At 42.0% G+C, this 25150-nt stretch overlaps 2 protein-coding genes across 2 annotated transcripts in view; one reads left to right on the top strand and one right to left on the bottom strand.

Moving 5' to 3' along the window:
- Nucleotides 1–7218: 7218 nt before the first annotated feature.
- On the top strand, nt 7219–20970 carry LOC310805964 (guanine nucleotide-binding protein subunit beta-4). The gene is made up of 10 exons (XM_083671870.1): nt 7219–7380; nt 11315–11444; nt 11710–11748; nt 12247–12353; nt 13428–13491; nt 13814–13976; nt 14367–14433; nt 14581–14782; nt 15218–15434; nt 16867–20970. The coding sequence occupies exons 2-10, from the start codon at nt 11388–11390 to the stop codon at nt 16971–16973; spliced, it is 1023 nt and encodes a 340-aa protein (XP_083527996.1). The 5' UTR covers nt 7219–7380; nt 11315–11387; the 3' UTR covers nt 16974–20970.
- A 761-nt stretch (nt 20971–21731) lies between these two features.
- The window catches only part of LOC310805821 (mitofusin-1-like), a 12034-nt gene continuing 8615 nt past the window's right edge, over nt 21732–25150 (bottom strand). The window contains 6 exon segments of the mRNA XM_083671628.1: nt 21732–22684; nt 22891–23025; nt 23580–23776; nt 24010–24186; nt 24411–24467; nt 24469–24702. Of these exon segments, the coding sequence (XP_083527754.1) occupies nt 22615–22684; nt 22891–23025; nt 23580–23776; nt 24010–24186; nt 24411–24467; nt 24469–24702 (870 nt within the window). The 3' untranslated portion in view covers nt 21732–22614.

The raw sequence follows: 25150 nt of genomic DNA, 5'->3' as shown, positions 1-25150 counted from the left end.
GATGAGAGGGCTAATCCAAAAGGTGAATCAAAGCCCTGCTTTGTATGGTATCAATAAACAAATCATAATGAAACACGATTGATTGCATAGAATCTGACCACAATTTAATTAACACATGTAATTTGAGTTTTTAACATTTCAAAATGCTAGGTTAAATGAAAAAAGTAAGGTGGTCAGCATCAATGCTGAGAGCAGTCAGAGATGTTCATCAAATGATTACATTTCTCAGCAGTGGATATGATATTTCCACAAATGGAAGGCCTATGGACTGTCAGGGGTACAGATGGAATATTGTGTTTTACAAGACCTCATCATGTATGCCAGACTTTATAGCTATGCAGGTGGACTCCCCCACAGTTTGTACAGCTGCAGGGATGTGTGTCAGACTGGGTAGTGAGCAGCACTGGTGCCCCCCAGGGGACAGTTCTGGCTCCCTTCCTCTTCACCCTCTCTATACCTCGGACTTCAGGCACAACAGAGAAACTTGCCATCTGAAGAAGTTCTCGGACGATTCTGCTATTGTGGAATGTGTCAGTGGGGGCCAGGAGACCGAGTACAGAGGACTTGTGGACAGTTTTGTTGAATGGTGTGAGCAGAATGGTGTGAGCTACCTGCTACTCAACATCAGCAAGACAAAGGAGATGGTGGTGGACTTTAGGAGGACTAGGGTCCCCCTGTGTCCTGGTTCCATCCAGGGAGAGGACGTGGAGGTGGTCCAGAGCTACCTGGGGGTGCACCTGGACAATAAACTGGATGTGACTGGTAACACAGATGTCCGGCTAGAGCCGGCTTTATTTCCTGAGGAGGTTCAGGTCCTTTGGCGTGTGCAGGACTCTGCTGAACATGTTCTACCAGTCAGTGGTGGCCAGCACAGTGCTGTACGCGGTGGTATCCTAGAGGGGGCAGCATCAAGGAAGGTGACACCAAGAGGCTGAACAAGCTTATTAGGAAAGCTGGTTCTGTCCTCGGTGTCACCCTGGACACTGTGGAGGAGGTGGCCAATAGGAGGATGAGGACCAAACTCCTGGCCATCATGGACAATCCCTCCCATCCCCTACATGACACTGTGGCAGAGCAGAGAAGCTCCTTTAGCAACAGATTATTACAACCACATTGCAGTAAGGAGCGCTATAGGAGATATTTTCTGCCTGCCGCAATAAGACTGTACAACTCCTCTTCCGACTGGCTCGATCAGGGTGATCAGAGTCAGGCTGGGGGATGTTAAATCATACTGGACTGCTCTACTGTATATAATGTTTCAGATGTCTATTTTATTTTATTATCTTATTATTCTATTGTCACTTTATTTTGTTGTTGTTGTTTGTGATGTGAGCTGCTGTAACGCCTTAATTTCCCCTCGGGGATCAATAAAGTACCTATCTATCTATCTATCTATCTATCTATGCAATAGAGACACACTGTCTGGCTCTGCAAGATTATGCAAGACCTATGGTCTACAGTACAACTATAATTATGTTAGACATTTGAATAAACACAGTTAATTAAATCATAATGTCTAAATTAGACCTACCTCCTAACTTCAACATCTACTTATCCCTCATGTGAGACTATACGTCACTTGCAAGTTGTGATCCTGTGATGTATTTTGGAATGTCAGAGTGCTATTCATTGACCATAGTTCTGCATTTAACACTATTGTCCCCTCCACACTGGCCACCAAGCTTGAGGCTCTGGGTCTGAATGCCGCTCTCTGTAACTGGTTCTTTGACAGAACAACCTGGCATACTCAGGTTGTAACAATAGGCAACGCCACCTCCTCCACACTGACCCTCAATACTGGTGTCCCTCAAGGGTGCATGCTTAGCTCCCTACTGAACATCCTGTTCACCCATTACTGTGAGGCTAAGCACAACATCAAGAAAGCAAAGGTTATCACTTGGGGGAAGCTCCTGCCCATCCAGAAAATCTACTCCAGTTAATGTCACAGGAAAACCCTGAACATCATCAAAGACCCCTGTCACCGCATTCACGGTTTGCTCTCTCCCCTTCCGAGTTGTGTTACTTGTGTCACTGTTTTCTGTCCTACTACTGTGCTCCAATGCTACTACTGGGTTCTATTGTGGTTTCGAAAAGGAGAGTTTGCAAGTAAGAATTGAGTTATACTGTCATACACCCTGTCAAGCTTCTAACAGGTCTAACAGCATCATGCATTTTGCATACCATAGCCTGATGATTTCCATGTCAAGAAACGAATGTTTTAGAAATAAAGTTCTGTCCCTTTAAAGAGAAATACTACTCCCTCTCCCCCTCCCCCTCCCCCCCCCCCCCCACACACACACGCACGCACACACACACACACACACACACACACACACACACACACACACACACACACACACAAACACTCACCCAGCCCTCTGCCTCATGCAGCCCTCTCTACATTACTGCTCCTCCTTGCAACATCTAGGCTGAACATAGAGGAAGAACTGAAACCACCAAGCGCTGTCTGTCTGCTCACAATCGATGCACTTAAGGACGTATGTGGGAAGCTCCTTACATTCTCTCCCACACATCTACACTGAGAAAAAAGGTAAAGGCTGCTACTGTATATTTTTTGTATATATACTGCTGTTTTAGTGCATATGTTACATTGTAAGGCATGAGAACTATATGCAGTAGGCAAGTCAGCCTGATCAGCTGTGAGTCTGGCTTCAAGCAAGGTGGGGTGTGTTTCTCTGTCACACAAGTATGAGGTAATGCTTTGCTTGGTCTTATCTTGTGTCTTGAACCTGGGGTGCACCAAAATGTCAAATCAAATTAATTGCAGGCTTGTGGTAATGAATTAATAATCTGGTATCACAGTGTTCAACTGTGTGGGGAGGCACACATTTTGTATAGAGGTAGAGTGAATAGATACTGTAGGGCTATGGGAAGTTCATTTGTAATATCTTGGCAAAATGAATGAAAAAAGAACAGTTAATATAGCTTAGATTTCTGTATAACAGAACCAGCTACTGGTATTTTCAAAAAAGGGTTTCTAGGTTTGAGTCACTTCATAGGAAACGTACTACAAGTCAGCTCATGTTGTATGTTGTTCATTGCATCCCTGATTTAAGCAAGTCACTGGGATTCCAGTGGACTGCCACACTCTCACTTCTTCTCACAGTACATTTCCTTTGGAGCCTCTTCCTTAAACCAAAGCCAAAACCCCATGTTATGCAGTTTAGCAAGTGACTTCTCCTCAAGGCAGTGTCTTTCACTGCTCACACGTTCTTCAATAAAATGTGAACTTCTAACTATAAGTGCCATAGCAACTTTCCAGAGTGTGTGGTGTTGATACCATGGTTCTGTTCACTTGGTAAGGCCCTTTCCATCAGCATACTGGACTGCACTATCGGTGTCATGCTTCTTGATAGTGTGACTCTAACACTGCACGAGAGGCATTATCACAGAAATGATGAAGACACTTCAGCAAGCTGCCACTGTGACAGTCTCTTATGGGCCAACAATAGCTCAGAGATAAGACAAGAACCTTTAATACACCGGCGTGTCTGCCTGTTTTTAGACAGTAATAGATTAATCAAGATCCTGACTGATCAGTTGTTGATTAGTGGATGGATCCCCTATTTGGGTCACAAGGGTTCTCATTATGTTTGCAATAGCAGCTATAGTTAACTTTTTCATTCTTTGTACAGTTAACTTGATTGTTTCAGTTTACCTACATGTATTCTGATCTTGAGTGAAATCAATGTGCAATAGAGTAAGGGCCTTCTAGTCTTGCTATTAGACTAGCCTTGTCTACTAGTCTTGCCTTTTAGTGATAGTCCCACATTTACAAAATAACAGGATGATCTATCATGCTACAGTATCTATGACAGATAAGCATCAGTCTACATATCAGCAACACACATGTCTGCATATCAATGCACACATTTGAGTCAAAACCAGTCATCTGAAAATAAGGAATGCCATAATCATACAAATGATAAAGGTTTTTCTTTGTCATCAGTCGGTGATATTGCTGATGAACAGTGGCTCCAAATGGATGATTTCAAATGGGTCAGTCAGGGCATGCTAGGCAGTGAAAGCATGTGGAACTCTGGATCTGTCAACGTCTATTCACAGACAGAGAGTGGCAGAGAGGGAGGTGGTGAGCTGGGGAGGCGCGCATATTTTAAGTCACTTTAGCACTCTTCAAGAGGGCTTTTTTTCAATGATCCATTATGCATAGCAGCTCTGGCTCTCCCTGGTATTTCTCCTACCTTCTTGACGTCAGTTGCCATTTGTGAGGGTTGCCCAGGCAACGGCCAACCTACCCTAGAGATATGTCTGGTGGATAAGACAGCCCTGATATAGCCTTTTAAGGTTTTACTGTTCACTACATGTTTTAATTGCCTTTGATACACGAAAATTATTATATGTAGGTCATTGGAGTACATTGATGCATGAAAAAAAAAGAATGGGAACATGTATAAAAATAGGTATCAGAAGCTATTCTAGCTTGATGTCCCATTAGTGTTTCTCATCTCATTTTAACTTGTGCACCTACATTGTGTTACTACACCGGTTTGAAGCAGTATCATATGCAGTAGTGATGATACTTTGATGAGAGATTGAATATAATCTGATATCATTGCTTGATATATTTCTGTGTGTTGTGTATTGTGAATCATTTCACAGTGCACCTACCTCATCTACACTTGTCATTCAGTATTCCTGATGTTACCGCTTAATGACCATGTAATTACTTCAATAGTAAAGGTGAGCTTTGTCAAACTATGAAGGTACTATGAATTTGCCAACACTACCCAAATTGATCCTTGGGGTTTGGCAAGTGTTAGTCTACTGTACCTCAGTTTTAGGCATTCATTTACCATTATACAGTAGGTTACATTGTATGCAAAAGGTTATCTGTCAATGATGGAAGACAATTGAGATACTGTACACGCAGGATACCTGTTCTGAGCTGTAAGGCTATTTATAGCTTCTGCGGCATCTTTTTTTTCAGACACCAAGCTATTGAGGTGCTATTTTTACAGTGTCAATTCGCTCCCTCCCTCTCCTGTTGGTTGCCAAGCAATCGACCAAGGGACCTGATTGGAGAAGGATGTGCTCCTGGCCACCTTGACTCTGATTTCCAGTTGGCTAATGAATTCAGTCTATTTTGAATAGGGTGCTACCCATGAAAGGGTTGGGTGCTTGTTACTTACTGTAAATGTGATTTAGAAGTGCTCAAAATATGCCAGTGCTATTTCGTAATTTCTCTGACCAGACCAGAAAAGCCACTGTAATGCAGCCTAGTATAAAATGCAGTGCACTCAGATGTTATATTGTCTCTACAAAAGGAGTACTTGGATTAGGCAATGTAAGAGCTGCCCAGAAAACTGAACATGGTTGCATCAGCCACACCCAGGTGGAGGGTTTTAAAGAAATCTCGGATATTAGCAAATAATTATGTGCTAAAGATGACCTAAACATCTTTCATTACAAAACATGTGAGAGATATCATTTATAGGCCTAGATGAGGTTGGTATGAAACTGTACATATACTGTCCCAAATGACTAAGAATATATAGCTTCTGGTTACCGTGATCAACCTAACAGTTGTTACATTGTTACACAATGTTACCGTGAATTGACAAAATTCAAAAGGCAGCACTCAAAGTGATGTCATACTGTGATTTTTTTGCCTCATTTAGGATTATCTTAATGACCTCCACATCATATAAATCACTCACTGGTTCAAAAGTAAATGCTGCAACTCTGTTCAACGAGGGCCATAGCAATTTTCCAACGTTACCCCTGCATCTCTCTTTCTCAAATCAACAACAACATGTGGGACTCAGCTATCATTTTAATCCTAATCCTCATAATGCATTTAAGGAAAAGGGATTGGTTTGGTTAATCTACCGCTGTGTGAATTCAATTAGACTTAATCTGACCCCATGCCATTCCAAAAGGAAACCAAGGGCTGGGCAACTTTCATCTCTCCTTCATTGATTGTAGCTCTTGCAGAGATGAGGAAAAGCCTATCCCACTGCTCCCTTTCATTGGCCCCATTAAAAATTCATCATGTCCTAATGGAGAAAAATCCTTTTCAAGTAGCCTATTGCTTACCCCCTTACACTGGAATGAGACCAGACACACCTCTCTTTGGTATCATCCAGAAATTACAGTAATAATATGAATCTTTGCCTTTTATTGATGTAGATTCTCTGCTCTAACTACACTTGAAAGGTCTCTTAACCATTTCAAACATTTACTATGTACTTTTGTACCCACATCTAAGGATTTACTGAACCCCTATAGCTAGTGTAAGCACTTGTGTAGCCTACACTACTTACTTTATGAAATGTGTGCATATCTCAAATGGGTATCCCAATGTAACTCCTTTGTATAAATACTATACTACGGAACTAGGAAATAACTGGATAATGAATTAGTAACAGATGGAAGCCCATAGGGAAGCCTATATATCCATAAAGATGGACATGTAACAATATTCTTCATCAGGGCTCTCCAGTGGACTTGAAAATGTATTGATAATGTAATTAACTAAATAAGGAACATCAAGTTATAGCCTATGTTTACAAAATGTAGGCTACAGTATATTATTACATGGAAGTTATTCTACAACAAGTATGCATAATGTATTATGCATCAATGGAAGTATGCATTATGATAAAACTAAATTAGGACTAATTAGGATACTTTATAATTTCCTGACAGTGAAGGACTGTGCCTCTCACTGCACACTTCACTTCCCAATGTTCATTCACTGTCCCTACGAGAGAAGAACTGTAGTCTACGTGATAAAGGAATAGACTTTGCTATCACACATTACAACTCGAAAGTAAGGTTGGCTAAATTAAGATAAAATGAAACGTGCCGTTTATATTATATACGGAGATTACAGTTCACCAAGATAATAATTTGTTTCCTGTATCCAATTCTGTTTCTTTTTGTTGAGGGAGCTGACAGACAATACCATTTTCCTGTGGGTTAAACAGAGCTATTGCCACACGATTGATTTACGTATTCTGGTTTAAAAAAATGTTATATTTCTATAAGAAGAATAAAATCACTAACATAAGTCAAGGAATTGTATTAAGAATAAGTATTAACATATTATAGGGGATTAGTTCACTGAAAATGCATGGCATTTCCCGGAGTGCACCCCTCAGCGTAGGCTGTTGCCATGTTCCCAGTTTCTTCATGGGTGTGGTGATGAGATTGCTTGGTGAAAATTTAGTCAAATCCTGCTCGAGTTGCACGAGCGCCTGGCCCTTTAAATCTGTTAAATTGTCTTAAAATTAATACCGCTATCTTGAAATATATTTCACAGCTGGGACCATGAACGCCATTTGAAAACGGACTATTGTGACAAAGATTGGAACGACGTGGACAGTCCTGTTTCAGGTAATAACGTGTGCTCTGGCGAGCTGAAGCCTATCTTGACATTTTCTTGTCTTTATTTCCTGCTTTGGGTAAACCATACAATACGGTTTGATGTCGGCCTTTGTTTTGTAGCAGTTGCAAAACATTTGGGGAGGAATTGATATGACAATAAGCAATGTGTTGCACAGTGTTCCATTTAATAGGTAATTATGCTGTCTATGCTGTCTGGCTTGCTATTTTTCTCGTCCAAGCTTTTATTGGTGAAAAGTCGGTATCAAAATGCGGCCTTGTATGACTGTCAAATTGCCGTATCATCTGACGGAAATAAACCAAGTAAAGGCTGATAAGTGTTTATATGTGTGTTCACGTATTTAATGGAGCTTATTTTCTATGTGGAACAAGATGCCGTGGGTATTCTTCTTCTTTTTTTACATTAATCAATTATAGATGACATTCTGCCTTCATTCGAGCGGCAACTTGTAGGGGCGCGTAGACTATTACGTTTGTCAGAAAATATAGGTAGGCCTATTCAGTCTGGCGCTATTGGAACATTTCAAATAGTTCTGTGAAATATTTTATTTTAGAGCAACACGTGTTCGAAATTCTGTCACAGCTTTGTGTCAGAAGACAATAATCATATGTGTTATATATGTTGCTACAAAGTGACAGTTTGTGTATTGTCAGGGTGTGCATACGTTGTTGTATTGTAACAGAGTTGTAACCTATCCAGTGTATCCCCTCTCAGAATGTGTCCATCTTATAGACTTAGTTCCCAGTATGATTAGAGGTAACTTGCGTTTTATGGTTATATCTGCAGCATAAGGCGTACACGGTTTCCAGCAATATCCTGACAAGCCGAGTTTAATAAGGTCTCAGTCCAGACCAGTGAGGTAATGAAGAGCTGTTAAGAGTAAACAGCATTTGCATTGCTGTTATCATATGCAAACTTTGACCTGCAATACAGTAACTTCATTGGGGGAAAAAAGAACATGTGCTGGGCTAATATTTAGTAAGGATTTGAGGTTATAATTGCAGTTTGAGTTTGTGAAAGGTGGTAAATGATTTAGTCAGTTGATATCTTATTTATGAAATACATTTTTCATAAAAATGCTGAAAACGTTTAAGGTATTTTCCCCTACCTCGACACTTCATCAAAGTAGAGAGAGCTTTCTCAGGAAATAATTTGCCTACCTGAACCTCACCTGATGTTTCTGCCATTCTCCAGATGTTTGGAATTGTCATTCCGTGAACTGAACAAGTTTACACCTGGTGAGGCTGTCCTGCTTTCATTTTCACACACTTTAAAGCCATGTTCACCATTACACAGCTAGATTTATCTCCTAATTTTAATTTGAGCAACTTTCACACACACACACACACACACACACACACACACACACACACTTCACAAAAACTCTGAAATATGGTATGAGATTTCTAAACCAGTCACAGTGAAAGGAAAAGGAAATCACAATGTCACAAAGTTTGCATTCGTACTCGCATAGTATTTTGACTTTCAATATCAGTGGTTTTATATGAAATAACACTAAAGACAGACCCATCCAGTCAGCCATATCTTCATAATTCACCTGGGACATTGGGAAAAATTGATCAGTCGTCAATATTTAGAGGATCCATTACAGGAGTAGAAAACCAAACTAAAACCTTTTGTATTAGGTTGCAAATAAGTCTGACCTTCCTAGGAAGAGGTGAAGTAAAGTGAGTGGATTTGTGACAGCATGAGGACACATCAGACATTCGAATAGTATTAGAGTTCAAACTGAACTGAAAGTTGGTGGGTTACTTTCATAGACAAGTGTTTTTCAAGCGGTGTTGTTTAAATGGAGCATATGTCAAGAGAGATACAATGTGGTAGCATGTGATATACCAATGGAAGTCGCTTTGAGGACACTTAGATGAATTTCCAGGGACTATCCTGCATTAACTCAGCAGACACTGTCTGTGTGTGGGGTTAGTTGTTTGTGTGTGTATCCACACTCTTTGTGAGAGAGTATACAGATAGTGAACTGTATGTTTCAGTATGCGGATTTGCATGTTTGTTTGCACGCGCGTGTGGGTACATTGGGCTGAACAGGAGGACGGGTGGTTGTCATCACTGGGTAGAGAGTGGAGAGCCTCCCATGGCCAGGCTCAGGCCTGCTGAGGTGGTGCCAAGCAGCGCTGCCACACTCTAAACAATAGGGAGCCAGCGCAGACCTCCCCTTTGTCATCCCTGTCTCTGTGCCATCCTCCCTCTTCCAACACCACTACTACTGGACTGGAGGAAAGCTGCTGTGTTAACCATCTCTCACAGACACCACTGACTTTGAATTTGGCATCATAAATGTAAAAATGTGGCAAAAATGTTTGTTTGAGCGTCATTCAACCAGGAGAGGTGGACATTCATTTATAGTAAAAGAGAACTACACAAAGTTTTCAATTTAACAGTTAGGCCTGGTCTTTGACCTCTTAGTAGAGGACACAGTTTAAGTCTTATCCTTGACTACATTGCATGGTCAATGGAGAATCTCCATAGAGGATGCTTTTTAGTTTAGGATAAGGCTTAATTTGTGTCAAAGAAACCCGCCCCATGTCTGCTTGTTTGAGCTTTGCTTCGTACATTTTATTCACACAATTTGGTTTTGACGGCTTACACTTCACAGTCTGAACTGATGATTAAAATGGAGTGAGCTTATTTAGTAGCCAATATAGGGTATATATTGTGGATTACATTTCTTGGAGGAGCAAATTGCAGTAACGCACCACCACATCACAGCTAAAGCTGACGTAAGGGTCTCTGCGGGGGGCTTGCGTCAGCAGGTGTATTGACAGACGAATCACTCCCAGCCAAAAGCATTTCCCCCCCGTCTTGTTTTTGTCAAATGGAGCACTGTCTGATAAAAAAAAAAGAGGAGAGGAGGTGTATTTTGTTGTCCCCGCCGTGGCAAAATATATTTGTGTGTTTTGATTAGTGTAGCTTTTGCATGAGAAATTGGTACTGTAGTGTAAATGTATGCAAATGTGCCGTAGAAACTCTGCAATGGAAATGAAGGAAGGGGATTCTGCAGTGTGCTGCAATGGAAATGAAGCATGTAAAATACAAAGCTTACTTAATAAGAGTATTAAGGTAAAGCATTGGTTAATAAGCATTATTAATTTATTTAGCTGATAAAGCATCCAAAATTATATCAATAAACATACATTTTAGCTACTATGGATGCTTAATGGGTGTTATTAAATGTGTAGCAAAAACATTTTTATCCTTTCCAATGTGGAAAAAATATAGGCCCAGCCTGCCTAATTGATAAATTATAGAAATCAAACTGAAAAATTAATCCAGGGATGCATTCTGGACAGCATGCTGCAAAATGCTGTAGAAAATGAGGGGGGTCTGGCACTCTAAACATTTCTGAGGAGTGTGTAAGTGCTCTGTGACCCACATTCTGGCTCCCCTAGGTAAAGGAAGTGGCAACACATACACACACACTCTCTCTCTCTCTCGCACACACTCTCTTGCATACACATACACACACTTACATGCGCACACACACACACACACAGACTACCAGGACATGAGCATATGTATAAACCAACCACTCCTCACAGTATGTTACACCCTTTTACTCTCACATCAAACATATTGATAGAGGAATTATTGGCTGGGCAGAAACAGCACAATGCAAAACACAAAGGCTGATTGAGTGGAAAGGTCAGAGGCGTGCGTGTTCGGCCTTTTGAACCAGCCTGGGAGTGTTTGAAGAAGCAAGCCTCCATCAGTGGTGCCTGTGTCCTGGGTATAGAGTCGGACACCCCTCGGCTCAGGCTAAAACATCCCAGCCGCAGGAAGTCCCTGTTTGTCCATGGAAGTGCTCCTTCTGAAGGCTGGCCGGTTTGTCTGTCCGGCTGTATAACTGATCCGTCTTTCTGTCTGTCTGTCTGTCTGTGTGTTTTGCAGGTGTCAGCTGGTCTGTTTTTTTTCTACCAAGTTTTCCAAGTGGAGCGCGGCCTGAACACATCACAGAGGGACAATGAGCGAGCTGGAACAGTTACGGCAGGAAGCGGAGCAACTACGCAATCAAATCCGGGTGTGTGTGTGTGTCCACGCAATCTACTGTAGCTGGATTGCAGGAGAACCCTGAGCAACAATGATGATGATACTAAAAGACACTTGTTTCAGATGAGCATTTGATATGTATACATTTGGTCAGCAATTATAATTCTATATCCTGTATATTGATACTACCACCATCTGCATGCAAGTGTCACTTGTGCCATCTTATATGTTCTTTCAGTCTAGTATCTCAGTTTCTCTCTGTAACACTGATTTATTGTTTTGTTGGTGTGTTACAGGATGCTAGGAAAGCCTGTAGTGACTCCACTCTGTCTCAGGTAATTCATTAGATTACACATTCACTTACATATAAATGCTTAACATAGAATACACCCTAGCATTTACCTCTGTCTGCATGGAAATGACCTCTTGGGCCCTATTCAATCAGATGGATGGATACATTACACTTTATAAGCCCATAAGAGGGAGTTTGTCTTGTACTGTACATACCGTACATAAACAAGCACTAGTTATTCATAAGCATGACCAGTCACAGGATTGCCAGGTTAACGTTTAATAAATATTCCTCTCGCGCTATAAGAAAGCACACTTGTCGACAGTCATTCATATCGATCACCTGAAATCCAGATATTGTTTTAGTCGTCTTACCCTGTAACTCTGACAGTTGGTTTTGATTAAATAGGAGGCACTTGAGCTATGATAGAAACACAGTTACATCTCTGGTTTGAGCTCCACTTTAGAGAGTAGATTGACTGCATGAATGACTACTACGGTTGTGCTGATGTTTCCCGTGTTTTGGCCTGGTGTCTTGGCAGATCACAGCTGGTCTGGACTCAGTGGGCCGGATACAGATGAGGACACGACGCACTCTCAGGGGCCATCTCGCCAAGATCTATGCAATGCACTGGGGCACTGACTCCAGGTCTGGGACTTTAGTACTATAATACTACTACTACCGCTACCACTACTATTCTCCAGATGACACTAACTGCTCCACCCAAGTGTTTTGGACAGAAAATTTGGCCCAAACAAATTACAGCCTTTTTTGTAGTCAAATGCAGCTACACATTTTTACCATAGTCATAGTCATAGTCATAGTCAACCATTGTCATAGTCATACTGCCTTTCATTGATATCCACTGAGTATTATGTTAGTGGTTGTATTGAGAGTCTGTGTTTGAAAGTGCTTACTTGGGATACAAAATGTGAAGTATTTAGTTAGTATTTGTACCCAATGTCAAACGCAGCCTAAGTAAGCGAACCGGCTATATTCTTGCTGTTTCCCAAATACTTGTGAGAATGGCTGCTGCACTCTGGGTGAACCACCTGGAGGACAAACAGCCTGTGTTTATTTTATATACAGCAGTTGACATTTCAGCCGCACAGCTCTCCCTTTATTGTGCGGCGTTTGGCTTGCTACAGATGGGTGCCAACCCACTTCCTATCACTGGTGGAGAGACGGAAACAGGAGCAGAGGGTGGCAGGGGGTGGGGCTGTCCTCATTCTCTTTATCCCTCAGCCTTCTTTCTTTTTCCCTATTCCTATCTATCCATGCCTGTTCACTTCTCCCTTACCCTCCTATCCCTCTTTCTCTTGCTCTCTATTCCTTTCTCTCTCTCTCTCTCTCTCTCTCTCTCTCTCTCTCTCTCTCTCTCTCTCTCTCTCGCTCGCTCGCTCCCTACCCCCCTCTTGACTGTAGAGCCTTTCAGATATCTGGGGTAATGAATATTACATGAAATGGCACATCCAAAGTGGTCGCTATCCTGGACGGCTCACAGCGATCCTGGCATGAGGGGTGTCCCAGCAGAGGAGGGGGGGTTCACACTGCATTTAAGCTGCTTTGGAAGAAGCAGCATTTATGCTTGCATCAGTTTTGCATGATATGCTTAATAGTAGAACCCCATTGCTTTTTGTTTTTAAGATATGCTATTAGTAGTATGTTGACTGTTTACGCTCTTTAACGTATTCCAGACTATATAATCTTTTCTGCGCCCAGGTTACTTGTCAGCGCCTCCCAAGATGGCAAACTGATCATCTGGGACAGCTACACAACAAACAAGGTGAGAGACCCACAATGAGCTGCATTGCAAACTCTCCAACAAGCACTTCAATAAGAACACCATCAAAGAGAAAAACAACCAGCATTCCCAGTGCTGGCTGAAACATCTTTGTTCCTTGGTTCACCTCTGCTCTATATCATATTTCACTGAGTGATATTGGAGCTAACCGATGCAAACTATAATCCAACTTTATTTATCCCCTTGGGTTGATTATAGTAGGATTAAACGATTCCACTAGTGCATCAAACCCATATTACAAAGACACAGGAGAAAGATACATATGTACATAGATAACATGCTAACCACGGTGTCTGTTCCTCAGATGCACGCCATCCCTCTGCGCTCCTCCTGGGTGATGACCTGCGCCTACGCGCCCTCTGGGAACTATGTGGCCTGTGGAGGCCTGGACAACATCTGCTCCATCTACAGCCTAAAGACCCGTGAGGGAAACGTGCGTGTCACCCGCGAGCTGCCGGGACACACAGGTACTGGAAGAGGAGGATGGCTTTACCCCCCACCATCAATTTCCCTCCCCAAATTCAGCATCATCGACACTTAGATGACCCTGTACCTCAAAATACAAGGAGAAATCGTACACTTGAACGTGGAAGTTGCTGTGTACAAATTTAAACCAACTGACTCTATTTTAAGACTGCATTCTGAAAAGCTGTCCCAGTATCCCGTCCGTCCTAGTTCACTCCCCTTCTGTCAGCAACAGCTCCACCTCGTTACTACCATATTGTTTTCCACCAAATCAGTCGTATCGGATCCATGAAAGGACAGTGGAAGCTACAACTTACTGATGACTGGCAAATGTATTTGATAAATGTTTGCTTACAGGATGTTATGGTGATCCTAAACCTCCTTGTTTTTAGGCTATTTGTCCTGCTGCCGTTTCCTGGATGACAACCAGATTGTCACCAGTTCTGGGGACACCACATGGTGAGTTTTATCTGTAGTATATCTAGTTTAGAATACATGTAGATCTACTATTGGAACAATCCTAATTCTGTGTGTGTGTGTGTGTGTGTGTGTGTGTGTGTGTGTGTGTGTGTGTGTGACACCCCCCCCTCCTTCTCTCCCCTCCAGTGCTTTATGGGACATAGAGACTGGCCAGCAAGCCACTGTCTTCACGGGCCACACTGGGGACGTCATGAGCCTGTCCCTCAGCCCGGACTTCAAGACCTTCGTGTCGGGGGCCTGCGACGCCTCCTCCAAGCTGTGGGACGTCCGAGACGGCATGTGCAGGCAGTCCTTCACTGGCCACGTCTCCGACATCAATGCTGTCTGCGTGAGTAGGCCTGGGAGACCAGCCAGTCTGAGTGGAGATATAATAATAATAATAATAATAAAATAATATTGGTTATGGATTACATTTACAAAACTCTTTAAAGGCAAAGTTACACATGCTAAACATTGTACTAGCAAGGTAAGGCATTATAGGTATTGGTACTAGACAGATTACAGCCACGTCTAGCGTGACCCGCGTCACCTGAACTTCAATGAACAATGAGGGGGGCCTCAAATGAACTCTACTTACCAAATGTATTGATTGAGAATATATGTATATTATCATAAATGAATTTGAACAATGCAATAATTGGAAACAGCAATAAGTGAAGATAATACTTTTAAGTAAATAATGACAGAACGTAAGTTTCTTTTCTCACCCTGACCAGTTCTGTAAAGTCAAACCTTTGTTTCTCTCTTCCTCTGTGCACTGAAGTTCTTCCCCAATGGCAATGCCTTCACCACGGGCTCAGACGATGCCACTTGTCGCCTGTTCGACCTGCGCGCTGACCAGGAGCTGATGATGTACTCGCACGACAACATCATCTGTGGCATCACCTCAGTGGCCTTCTCCAAGAGCGGCCGCCTGCTGCTGGCCGGCTACGATGACTTCAACTGCAACGTGTGGGACACCCTCAAAGCCGAGCGAGCAGGTCAGTGGACTGGACTGGAGCTTGACTCAGATGGGGTTGGTTGTACTTTTAGGGCTGGTCTCTCAGTCACAGATTAAGCCTGGTCCTGGACTAGTAAGAACCTTCAATGCAGATCAAGATTCTCCAATGACCATGCTTTTTAGTCCAGGAATAGGCCTAATCTGTGTCTGGGAATCCGACCCCCAATGTCTTGGCCCCAGTTGTATTCAGCTGCAACAGACAGAACGCGGGTTCATGACCCAAACACGTTGCAGACCTCCCAGGCACGGTGATGCAATGACTGTTGGGGGTTGGCGTTTGGATTATGGACAGCAACACTTGTGACCGCATTCGGTCTATTGGTTATCACCACCACCTAAGGTCCAAGCTTTCCACAGGTGGGGATGGAACCCCAGGCTACCTCCTGCTGGCGTCCTCTCACCTTTCTCCCCTGTCTTTCCTGGTTAAAAAATAAACTATAGGAGATCACTGTGCTTTGGTGGTAAAAGTGCCTGATACAACTGTACTGTATCGAGTCACAGATCTCAGAGTCACAGATATAGATGTTTTCTTCATACTACCTCTGTTCTTTGTCTATGTTTGACAGTGGGTAACAGTCTAACTATGATTTGTGTGGCTGTGTGATAACTCGCACCACACCCACTGCTCTTTCCTTCCCTCTGCTCTAGTCAGTGATAGATGCACATCAGCAGCACCTGTTCAATTATATGTTTTTGTTGTTGTTATTTTAGTTTAGGCTATATATATCTAAGAGAATCTATATCTATATATATCTGCAAAGATAATGCAAATAGTTGTTGGTTTTTGAGCACTTTTTTACGTTCTCTCGCTGTTTCTGTCAGTCCTACTGAATTGGTGTTTAAAAAGCTGCGTACAAAAAAATTAGAAACATTCCCAATTCGCTAATGTGCCTCTGCTCTGTCATGCTCTCTTTGCTTGCACCTGGCAAAGAGTATCAGATCAATTGAAAGCAAAGCAAACTCTGCTGCGTGAAGCCTTCTCTTATGGAGCACTATTGGCCTCAACGCTTCCAAACACACACAGCAAGATCTGGCTAATTTCTGGAAATATTAAAGGTATTCTACAAAGGCAGGTGCAGTAAATACAGTTGATATTAACTAAGGGCGAGTTTTCAAGTGCCACTCTTCTCAGCAAGCTGTGGCTTTCTCCTCTCATTACTCCGCATCACTGCAACTTTGCTGTTGTGTGCAATTGATAAAGGCACGGCCATTTTCTACAATTCAAAAATGTCTTCAATGTCAGGCTCGGCCTCATCTCGAAGTGGTCAGGTCGGTCTTGAATTTTCAGGCCTGTTTGAAACTCTACTTACAGTCAGTACATCGTTTGTGAATCCTTGGCTGGACACAGACTTTTAATCACCTCCTATTCCCTCTCTCTTTCTCTCCCTTCCCCACTCTCTCGTTCTCTCCAGGTGTCTTGGCTGGTCACGACAACAGGGTGAGCTGCTTAGGCGTCACAGACGACGGCATGGCCGTAGCCACGGGCTCATGGGACAGTTTCCTCCGAATCTGGAACTAAGCCTTTATGCCCCCGCCCCTCCCCCCAACCCACCCATCCGCTGGGCTGGACCTGGGGTGAACACTGTGTCGACCCCCCCCCCTTCCCTTCCCTTGCACCCCAACCCAACTCCACACAGGCAACGCCCCCCCTCCTCCATCTCCAAGCCACAGCCAGCACAGCTGTGAGAAAGTAACAACTCTTTCTACCTTTCCAAGTGACGTTTTTTTACCCACCTATTACACAGAGCTTTTCAGTGCGTATGTAGAGTTGTCCAATCAAAAGCGATGATATGAGATAAAAAAAAATAAAAAAAAACAACAAAAAAAATAAATAAAAACAAACTGGTATCCCTCTGTTTTAGGACAGGGGGACTAGAGCGCATGTTACCGTGATTACCGCCAAACTAGAGGACAGTCCGTGTGTAATATGTAAATGTATATATAAATACAGTATATATGTATAGCATTATGTGTGTATATATGCATCATATATGCATATATAATGTGTATGTATATATTTTTGTAGTTTATTTCCCACCCTTGAGTTTTTATTTTGGGTTTTTTTCTGCCTTATGTTTGACTTGTTTAATGTACATAATATTCACAGTACTTACACGATAACACAGTTCCGATTTGTCACTTGCCTCATGTACATCATTGTGTACATGTCAATATGCATGTGTGTAAGTGTGCACAGGCATATACACACATTCACTGTAACTAAAATACTATACTCATATGTTAATAATAGCAGTTGTAATGATATGAGTTTATAATATGTTGGCATTCCTCTCAACAAACTTGGTTTTCTTTCTAACAGAAACTGTCACAACGTGGTCGTTTGTAGAGAAAGCTTATCTCGACAAATAAGGTTCTTTTTTTTTCTTTCTTTTTTTTGCAGTTTTAGCCCAATCCCATTTTAGAAGCTGATGACTAGGATGTGATGCAGTACAGCCGTTGTCGTCGTTTGGTGGCTCATTCTTGTTGTTTGGCCCACATCATTAAACAGTATAAAACTACAGCCTACCGCACTTGCAGGCTCAAACTGTTAATGTATGGCTAATACCTTAAGATCATGCCAATCAATAACTGTGTTAATGTACAATGAATAACATGATATCACTCACTAACAATGGCTTAACTGCATATGCCCCAATCTGTGGCTTAGTGAGCTGCCCAAAAAGTCTGTCTTTCCACAGAGGATGGAGACAGGACTAGGACTCGGAAAAGGTCTCTGAACTGAGGCCTAAAACTGACAGAGGAGGTTTAAATAGGGCACAACGGTGTATTATAAAGGCAACGTGAGCCTTTGGCTACAACAGCTTGTTGTTCCCTCAAGCCTGTAGGACTAAAGCAGTACTGAGACCTGAATGGCCGTACTGGAGACAGGTCAGGAGAAGTATCAAATTATGAAAGGAATGACGGCTCCTTGTTTGAGCTATGAGAGACAACGATTCTGTCTCGATTGTTGCTTATGGTAGAGGAGGATGCCTGTGATAGCTACTCACAATGTTTTTATCTACTATAGGGATTTGTTATCCTCTATTGCCATCAACAAGGTGTTAGTTGAGTGGCGAACCTTTGCTTCAGAAATCTTGTCAGCCACTCAATCACACCAGTGCCGCCATGAGCCTGTAAAAAAAAAAAAAAAAAGAAGCTTTTAAAAAAGTTTTGTCTGTATTTAACACGTGTAATGTTTTTCTCACCAAAACAAATGTTATGAACAGTTACGTATTGCTAGCAAAGAAAGTACACTTGGTAGAAGAAAGTACACCTGGTAGAGAGCTAGATAATATATACACACACACATACACACACACACACACACCAACTGTAGTCCAAATGTAAGCAAAGAGCACATGCAACATAATTCACCAATAGAGGGGAAGTATTTCTCGCAAGACTTTGTTAGTTTTTCACATCAATCATCTTCCTTTTTCCAAAACTTTGGTTTGTAGGCAAGACTGACTTCAGTTAGACCAAAACACTGGCAATTTCTGGTGTCTCTCTCTGAGTACACATCCTTGCAAAAGTATTGATCCACACATTGGACCCACATGGAATGGTTGGATCTCCATCCTGCCTTACTGTACATGCTGAAGCCAATTCCTTTACCAACACTGACTACAATAAAATAGGAACTAAAAGTCTACAAGTACAAGTCTTGAGCTTTCTTCACCCCCCACCTGCAGTCAGTTAATGAACCTGTTTCCTTGTAGGGCTCTACTATTTAATTTGGCCCAGAAAACATCACAGTGATTTTGTCTCATATTTAAATACTGGGGTATTAAAAGTGCTGGGGTAAAGATTCAGGCCATGACCTACTACGCCTAAAACAAAGTAGAACTTAATCAATCAAGCACATAGCCTTATATACTAATTTTAAGTATATAAGTTTACCTAATACTGTAGTAAACACTAAGGCAAGCTTACAGATGACCACAACCACCTGCAGCTCAATAGCTTCTCAAAAAGTGTTGTACATTATTTTATACTATTCTGCTTTCTACCGTACAATTTGTTGTATTTATTATTGATTACAAAGAAACCATTTGATCATACAGTGATTCTAGTGGACGTTTTATTAGTTGTACGTTTTAGCTGCTTTTATATCTGGCTTTGCATTAATTAATTTGAGAGAAAAAATTAAAATAACCCCCCCCAAAGACATCCTTGAGGTACCTGCGATGTAAAATGTATTGCATATCAGTGTTGAAATTCTCACTGAACCATGTGGGTGACATACATACCATGTTAAGTGTTACTTTTGCATTTGTGCCAATGTTACCCACTGACCCTGAGCTGTGAACTGAATATATGCCAACATGACAATTCATTTTGTTTTCACTTGCTTGCACCGAGGTGCCAGCCTTATCCTTGAATCAAATCTGAGTCACATCAGTGTCATTTCCATAATAGCCTGCCCCAGAAGTAATAAATGTTCCTTTAACGTTATGAAAAACACTTTATTTTGCTCTCATTTCTGACATGAAATGAATTACTGTAGTCCACTTGTGAAAGATCCAATGAGAGCTACAGACTCCTCGTGACACGAAAAGGCAGATGACAACAAAATGGTGGAATGAAGTGTTGTATTTTTTTCACCAACATGGCTGCCAAGACCATTCCCCAATGCAAGCAACTTTGACACTGCTCATGTTGATACGAAAGCTCAGACATCACCTGTGGGAATACTGCACCGTAGCCCTTAATAGCAGAAGAAAGAGAATGGCACAAAGATACCATTATTACAGTTCTCTGTGTAAGATGCAACAGTATTAATAGTTTGAACTTCGAGTAGATACCACAGTTCACCAATCTTTTAAAGTTGAGCTGGGACATCTAAGCTCCAGTAGACACAATGTGCTCAACCTCTCTGTATTTCATTGTGCTACTGCACTGAGTATAGTGTCTGCTGGTTTTCAATTCTCCTGAATCCCCTAGTTAAAGATTATCGTGTCCTCATAGCTGAATTTCCACATATAAACATGCCAATACAACAGAGGATGCAAACCAGCATGCATTTTTGGTGTACTTGTGGACTGGAGTTGAATCTTCAATACATTGTGAAGAGGATTGCCCTTTTACACTACTTTCTCAATTTCGACAACATTGGAAAATGGAGGAGCTAGATGAGTTAAGAGAAACATACTGTAGAGAACCAGAAGTTGAATGCACCCCCAGCTCTCCTTTTGATAATTAGTGTTATATTTGATGATCACCACAACACCAACACAAATTAATGCACTGCCTTTTGGCTCTTCGATCTTATTCCAACAGTCTTCTTTGATTTTACTTTATTTATTTTGTTGTGTTTAAGCCAGTGAAAACCAGGGACTTGGTGCCATGATTTCTCTTACAGTGCTATTGTGTGAAATTATAATCACTTGTTATGGAATAATTTTTTATAGTCTTTTTCACACCAGATTTTTTTTTGTATTTGTACAGTGGCTTGGTGATACTGATATGTTGCCATGAGTTGATATTGTAACCAATAAAAAAAGCTTTTAACCAAGGATATCTGTGTTGACTGAGTTTGTGGCATAAAAAGTTGAAACATAAATATTGCAGTGCTGGAAAAGTGGACCCACGGCCACAATGCATAGTAGATACTGTTCTAGGATAGTGATTATCTACCTTGTAATAAAAGTTGTATTACCTTTTAACAATTCTAATATCTCTTCAATCTTAAAGGTGCAATATGTCAGATTCAAGCTTTCTAAAAGCTTTCTAATGGTTGTAATGACTGTTTAAATCAGTAGCGATAAGGTAATGAGAAAAAAACGCTGTTTTGGTTTCATGAAAAGCACTTTCTAAAATGGAGTGTCAGGTGCGACACGTGGTTTGTATACAATCATGTTGTTACTGGCCAGGGGTGTTCTAGGGGAGTGGACTCATCTGCCTTTGGGTCAATTACAACCAAAATTCGGATGACCATAAATCTCTTGTTGAATCAGATACAGGTGAGAAAGAGATTATCCTAATTGCAACCAAGATTTCAATCGTGCGCACATGCAGAAACATAACAGTTAATGTCTGATGCTGCAAGTCCATTTCGGGGGTTTGTATTATTATTAGGGAGGATGTTGTTGTTTGGAATTTCAAACTGAATTTCACCGCGGTGGCAGATTTACAATAGACTTACGGCCTGCTCCTTTAACACCTTATTCAAAGCATCAAGTAAAGGTCTGACTTTTTGCTGGTAAACAAACAAACAAAAAAACAAAACAAATCGACAAGCACGTTATTCACATGTAAAATGCATCAATGGACTCAATTACGCATTACGCATTTAATAGATTGTGGTCAATCAGGAGGTATTTCAATTCACATTCATCAAGAAAGAAACTTTTTATCTTTACAAAGTGGTCAAATTCTCATGACAGGTCAAATTAGTAGAAACGACAGAGGAACATATAAAATACTTCAAGTTATCAAAAGGTTATCTACATGGTCTGAATGTCCCCAGTCGGACATGCGTTTTTCTTCTTTATACGTTTCCTCTCTCAACAGAACAAAAGCCTGCCCTTCAAGTCAAATGGAGTTCTCTCTGTGAATTTAAGTAGGTCCTGCTGATTCACAAAAATCTTTTTTTTTTGTATTTCTTTTTTTTTTTTTTTTACAATGAGGGACACCAGTGCTGGGAGCAACCAGAGCCAACTCAACAGAGCCAACTCAACTCTAAATGAAAATAACCTATGCCTATATTTTCTTACACACACAAACTTGTTTACTTGGGAGTTTGTGAAAGGCATATTCACAGAAGCACAGTAGTGTCAACGTACAGCACCCATCCACCAGTGTCATGCCAACTGTGGTTTATGCTTTACGTTCCGACTTTCAGAGCGTCTTCAGACAACTGATTCACACACTGAGTTTGTATTACAGGCAGTATGATTTGTACCAAGAGGCAGTTTGTTCTTTGCAGTTCTTTCTTGAAGTGTGTGGACAGGACACACTAACATCTGTTTAGAGGTGGGGAAATTCCAAGAGGAATACTGTCAAGGGTGGACCTAGTTTTTTTTCTCCTCTAACCCACGTACATAGTGGAGAGAGGAGGGAGGTCAGGGTGAGGGAGTCCAGACATGGCTTGTTGATGCCAAATGCTAGGACTGAGGCTCCAGGGGAGCGGAGCAGGAGAGAGAAGCCCAAGCAGTCGATCAGTGATGAGGTTGCAGATACTGGGATGTGAAACTCTCCAACTGACTCTCCAACTCTGTGGCTTTGTGCCTGCAAAATTAAAGACAATAAATAAATTACACATGACTACATGACTATACCCCCCATCCAGTGGCCAGTGGTTCCGAAACTGTTCCTTGACTACACCCGACATGTTTGCTCCCTAAGCTAGCCTAGCACACTTTATTCAACTGATCAAGGGCTACCAGTAGGTTTGGGAACCACTGTTCTTGGTGTCCCACTGCAGGTGTACTGACCGGAGGGTCTTGGAGCGGCCCTGGACTGTCTCAAGCTCCTGGATCTTGATGGTCAGTCGGCTGATCTCCCCCTCCAGCTCCCTCTGCGTCAAGTCCACCTGCTGGCACAGCCGTGCAAAGGTCGTCGCCATCTCCCTGGGCAACACAAAGGTCAAAGCAGCCTATCATTTATTTATTCAGTGCTTCACAAGAGGGGTGGGTTGAGATGAGGGGTAGAGGGGTGTGCATGGTTTGGCTATCAGCAATATACCTCAGCAGAAAGGGTCTATGATGCCAGTATATGAGGCTCAACCATGTGAGTATTCCAGTCTGAGTGCAGACTGTCAAAATGTGTATTTGTTTAGAAATAAATATAATTGTAAAAAGAGACAGATCTCAATCAACTTAAAACATTATATAGCGAAAATAAATTCTATGAACCCCAGTAAATCAAACATTTGCGGAACTCCTTTATTAACATAAATTATGTTTGATTTATGCAAAACATAGTTACCGGCAGATTTCTCACATTAGGAGTCTGTGCATTCAGACATCACTCTTGCACACCCCTGAACTGACACAAGTGACCTAAGCAAATAGCACCTACTTCTTTGATAAGACTCAAGCTAGGTTTGATGCTGTGCTCTAACAAGCTACTGTAGCCCCTGTTCCTCTATGAGAAAGGCTAGGACCTGGGGACCGGCACTTACTGTTGGACTTGGTGGCTGCAGTTAGCACTGGTGAAGCTAACAATTAGCTGTAGCTTCTCAGTGGCGTAGTCGACAAACTGGCGCTTGAGGGCCCTCTCCTTGGCCTTGGTGGTCCAGGTAAGCTTCTCCCACAGGTAGAGCAAGCCATACAGAGATGCAGAGATGGCTATGAGTCTCCAGCCCACAGTCCTCCACACCTACAACACAGACCATAGAGACCATAATTCAAAAACAAACTCTCAGACACAGTAAAAAAAACAGTGTCAGTACACCATAATTTGATCAACAACCCCAATCCCGCCCTCTATATAATATCCACTCTTTTTCTTCTTAAAACTGAAAACCCTCTTCTTACAAGAATTGTTGTGTGCATGTTGCCAGGGACAATAGTTTGTGTACAGGTTGCCAGGTCGGAGTTGGAGGTACTCACCACTCCTCCAACTATGATCACACTCATGGAGGTGCGGGAGGTGAGGGATGCCAGGTTGGTGGCCATGGACAGCATCAGCTCCTCCTGGGTCATGACTCCGTTCTGGGGCACCTGCTGGGCCACCGTAGAGTTGGGGCCCGTAGAGGGGGTCCTGGCAATGGGCAGGGGATGCGGGATCTAACCAAGTGGACACCACAGACAAAAATCATATTTTTACCATGTTTTTTTTTATATGCATATTTCTTATGCAGACCTGCATTAATTGAGTGTGCTTGATCTATTTCGGTGATTGTATGTTTTGGACTATTCGACCATTTGCATAGAACCAGGCAAAGTAAATCAAGCGCAGTAATTCACTTTTGGATTTAACCCAAGTCTGTTCTGATGTTGACCTCTGGTACCTGGAAGTTCTGGTCCACAAGTTTGAGGGCACGCTGTGCATTTGCAGGCCCCAGGAAAGCGGTTGACCAGGGAGCTCCAGCCCATGGAGAACTGGAACTGGATGTTCTCCTGGAAGTCAGAGCAGAGCGTGGCGCAGTTGAGGTCGTAGCTTAGGTCAAACTTCCTGCTGGGGATCAGCATGTGGATTTGACTCTGGGCAGCAGGGGGCAGCAGAGGCTGCAGACTCTCTAGTAGGACGACACATGGAAAACAATGGAAAGTCAAGGGCCTGTTCAGGAATGCAACGTTCCAGAACATTTAGATAGTAATGGGTTGTGTCATGTTAGGACAGGTATGAGTGTGTCATTTAGAATAGCCTGGAGTCATGTCAGCTGTAGACGTTGTGAACATTTCAACTACACAGGTGACTTCTTGGGAATAAAATGTGACTAAACAAAAAGCAGAGTCAAAAATAATCCGTCCTCTTCCCCTTGTCCTTGTCCTTCCTTGGAGTAATTATTGATCTGACATAACTAGATTTGTGAAAGCACAGTACGTACGCCTAGTGGAACCCCCGATTTCACCTCATCAATCATGTTGGATTAGTGCAGTCATTCAACTTGTCTTAGTGTCATTCAACTAAACATCATATAATCAAGCAAGTTCAACCAACAATGGATTTGACCTATCCACAGATGATAACCATTAGTGGAACTGCAGTAGTATCCTTCCTGAGATCATGTGACAACCCCTCTCATAA

The sequence above is a fragment of the Argentina silus genome (assembly GCF_951799395.1).
Source record: "Argentina silus genome assembly, chromosome: 6".
NCBI lineage: Eukaryota > Metazoa > Chordata > Actinopteri > Argentiniformes > Argentinidae > Argentina > Argentina silus.
This window is presented reverse-complemented; position numbering and strand designations above follow the sequence as displayed.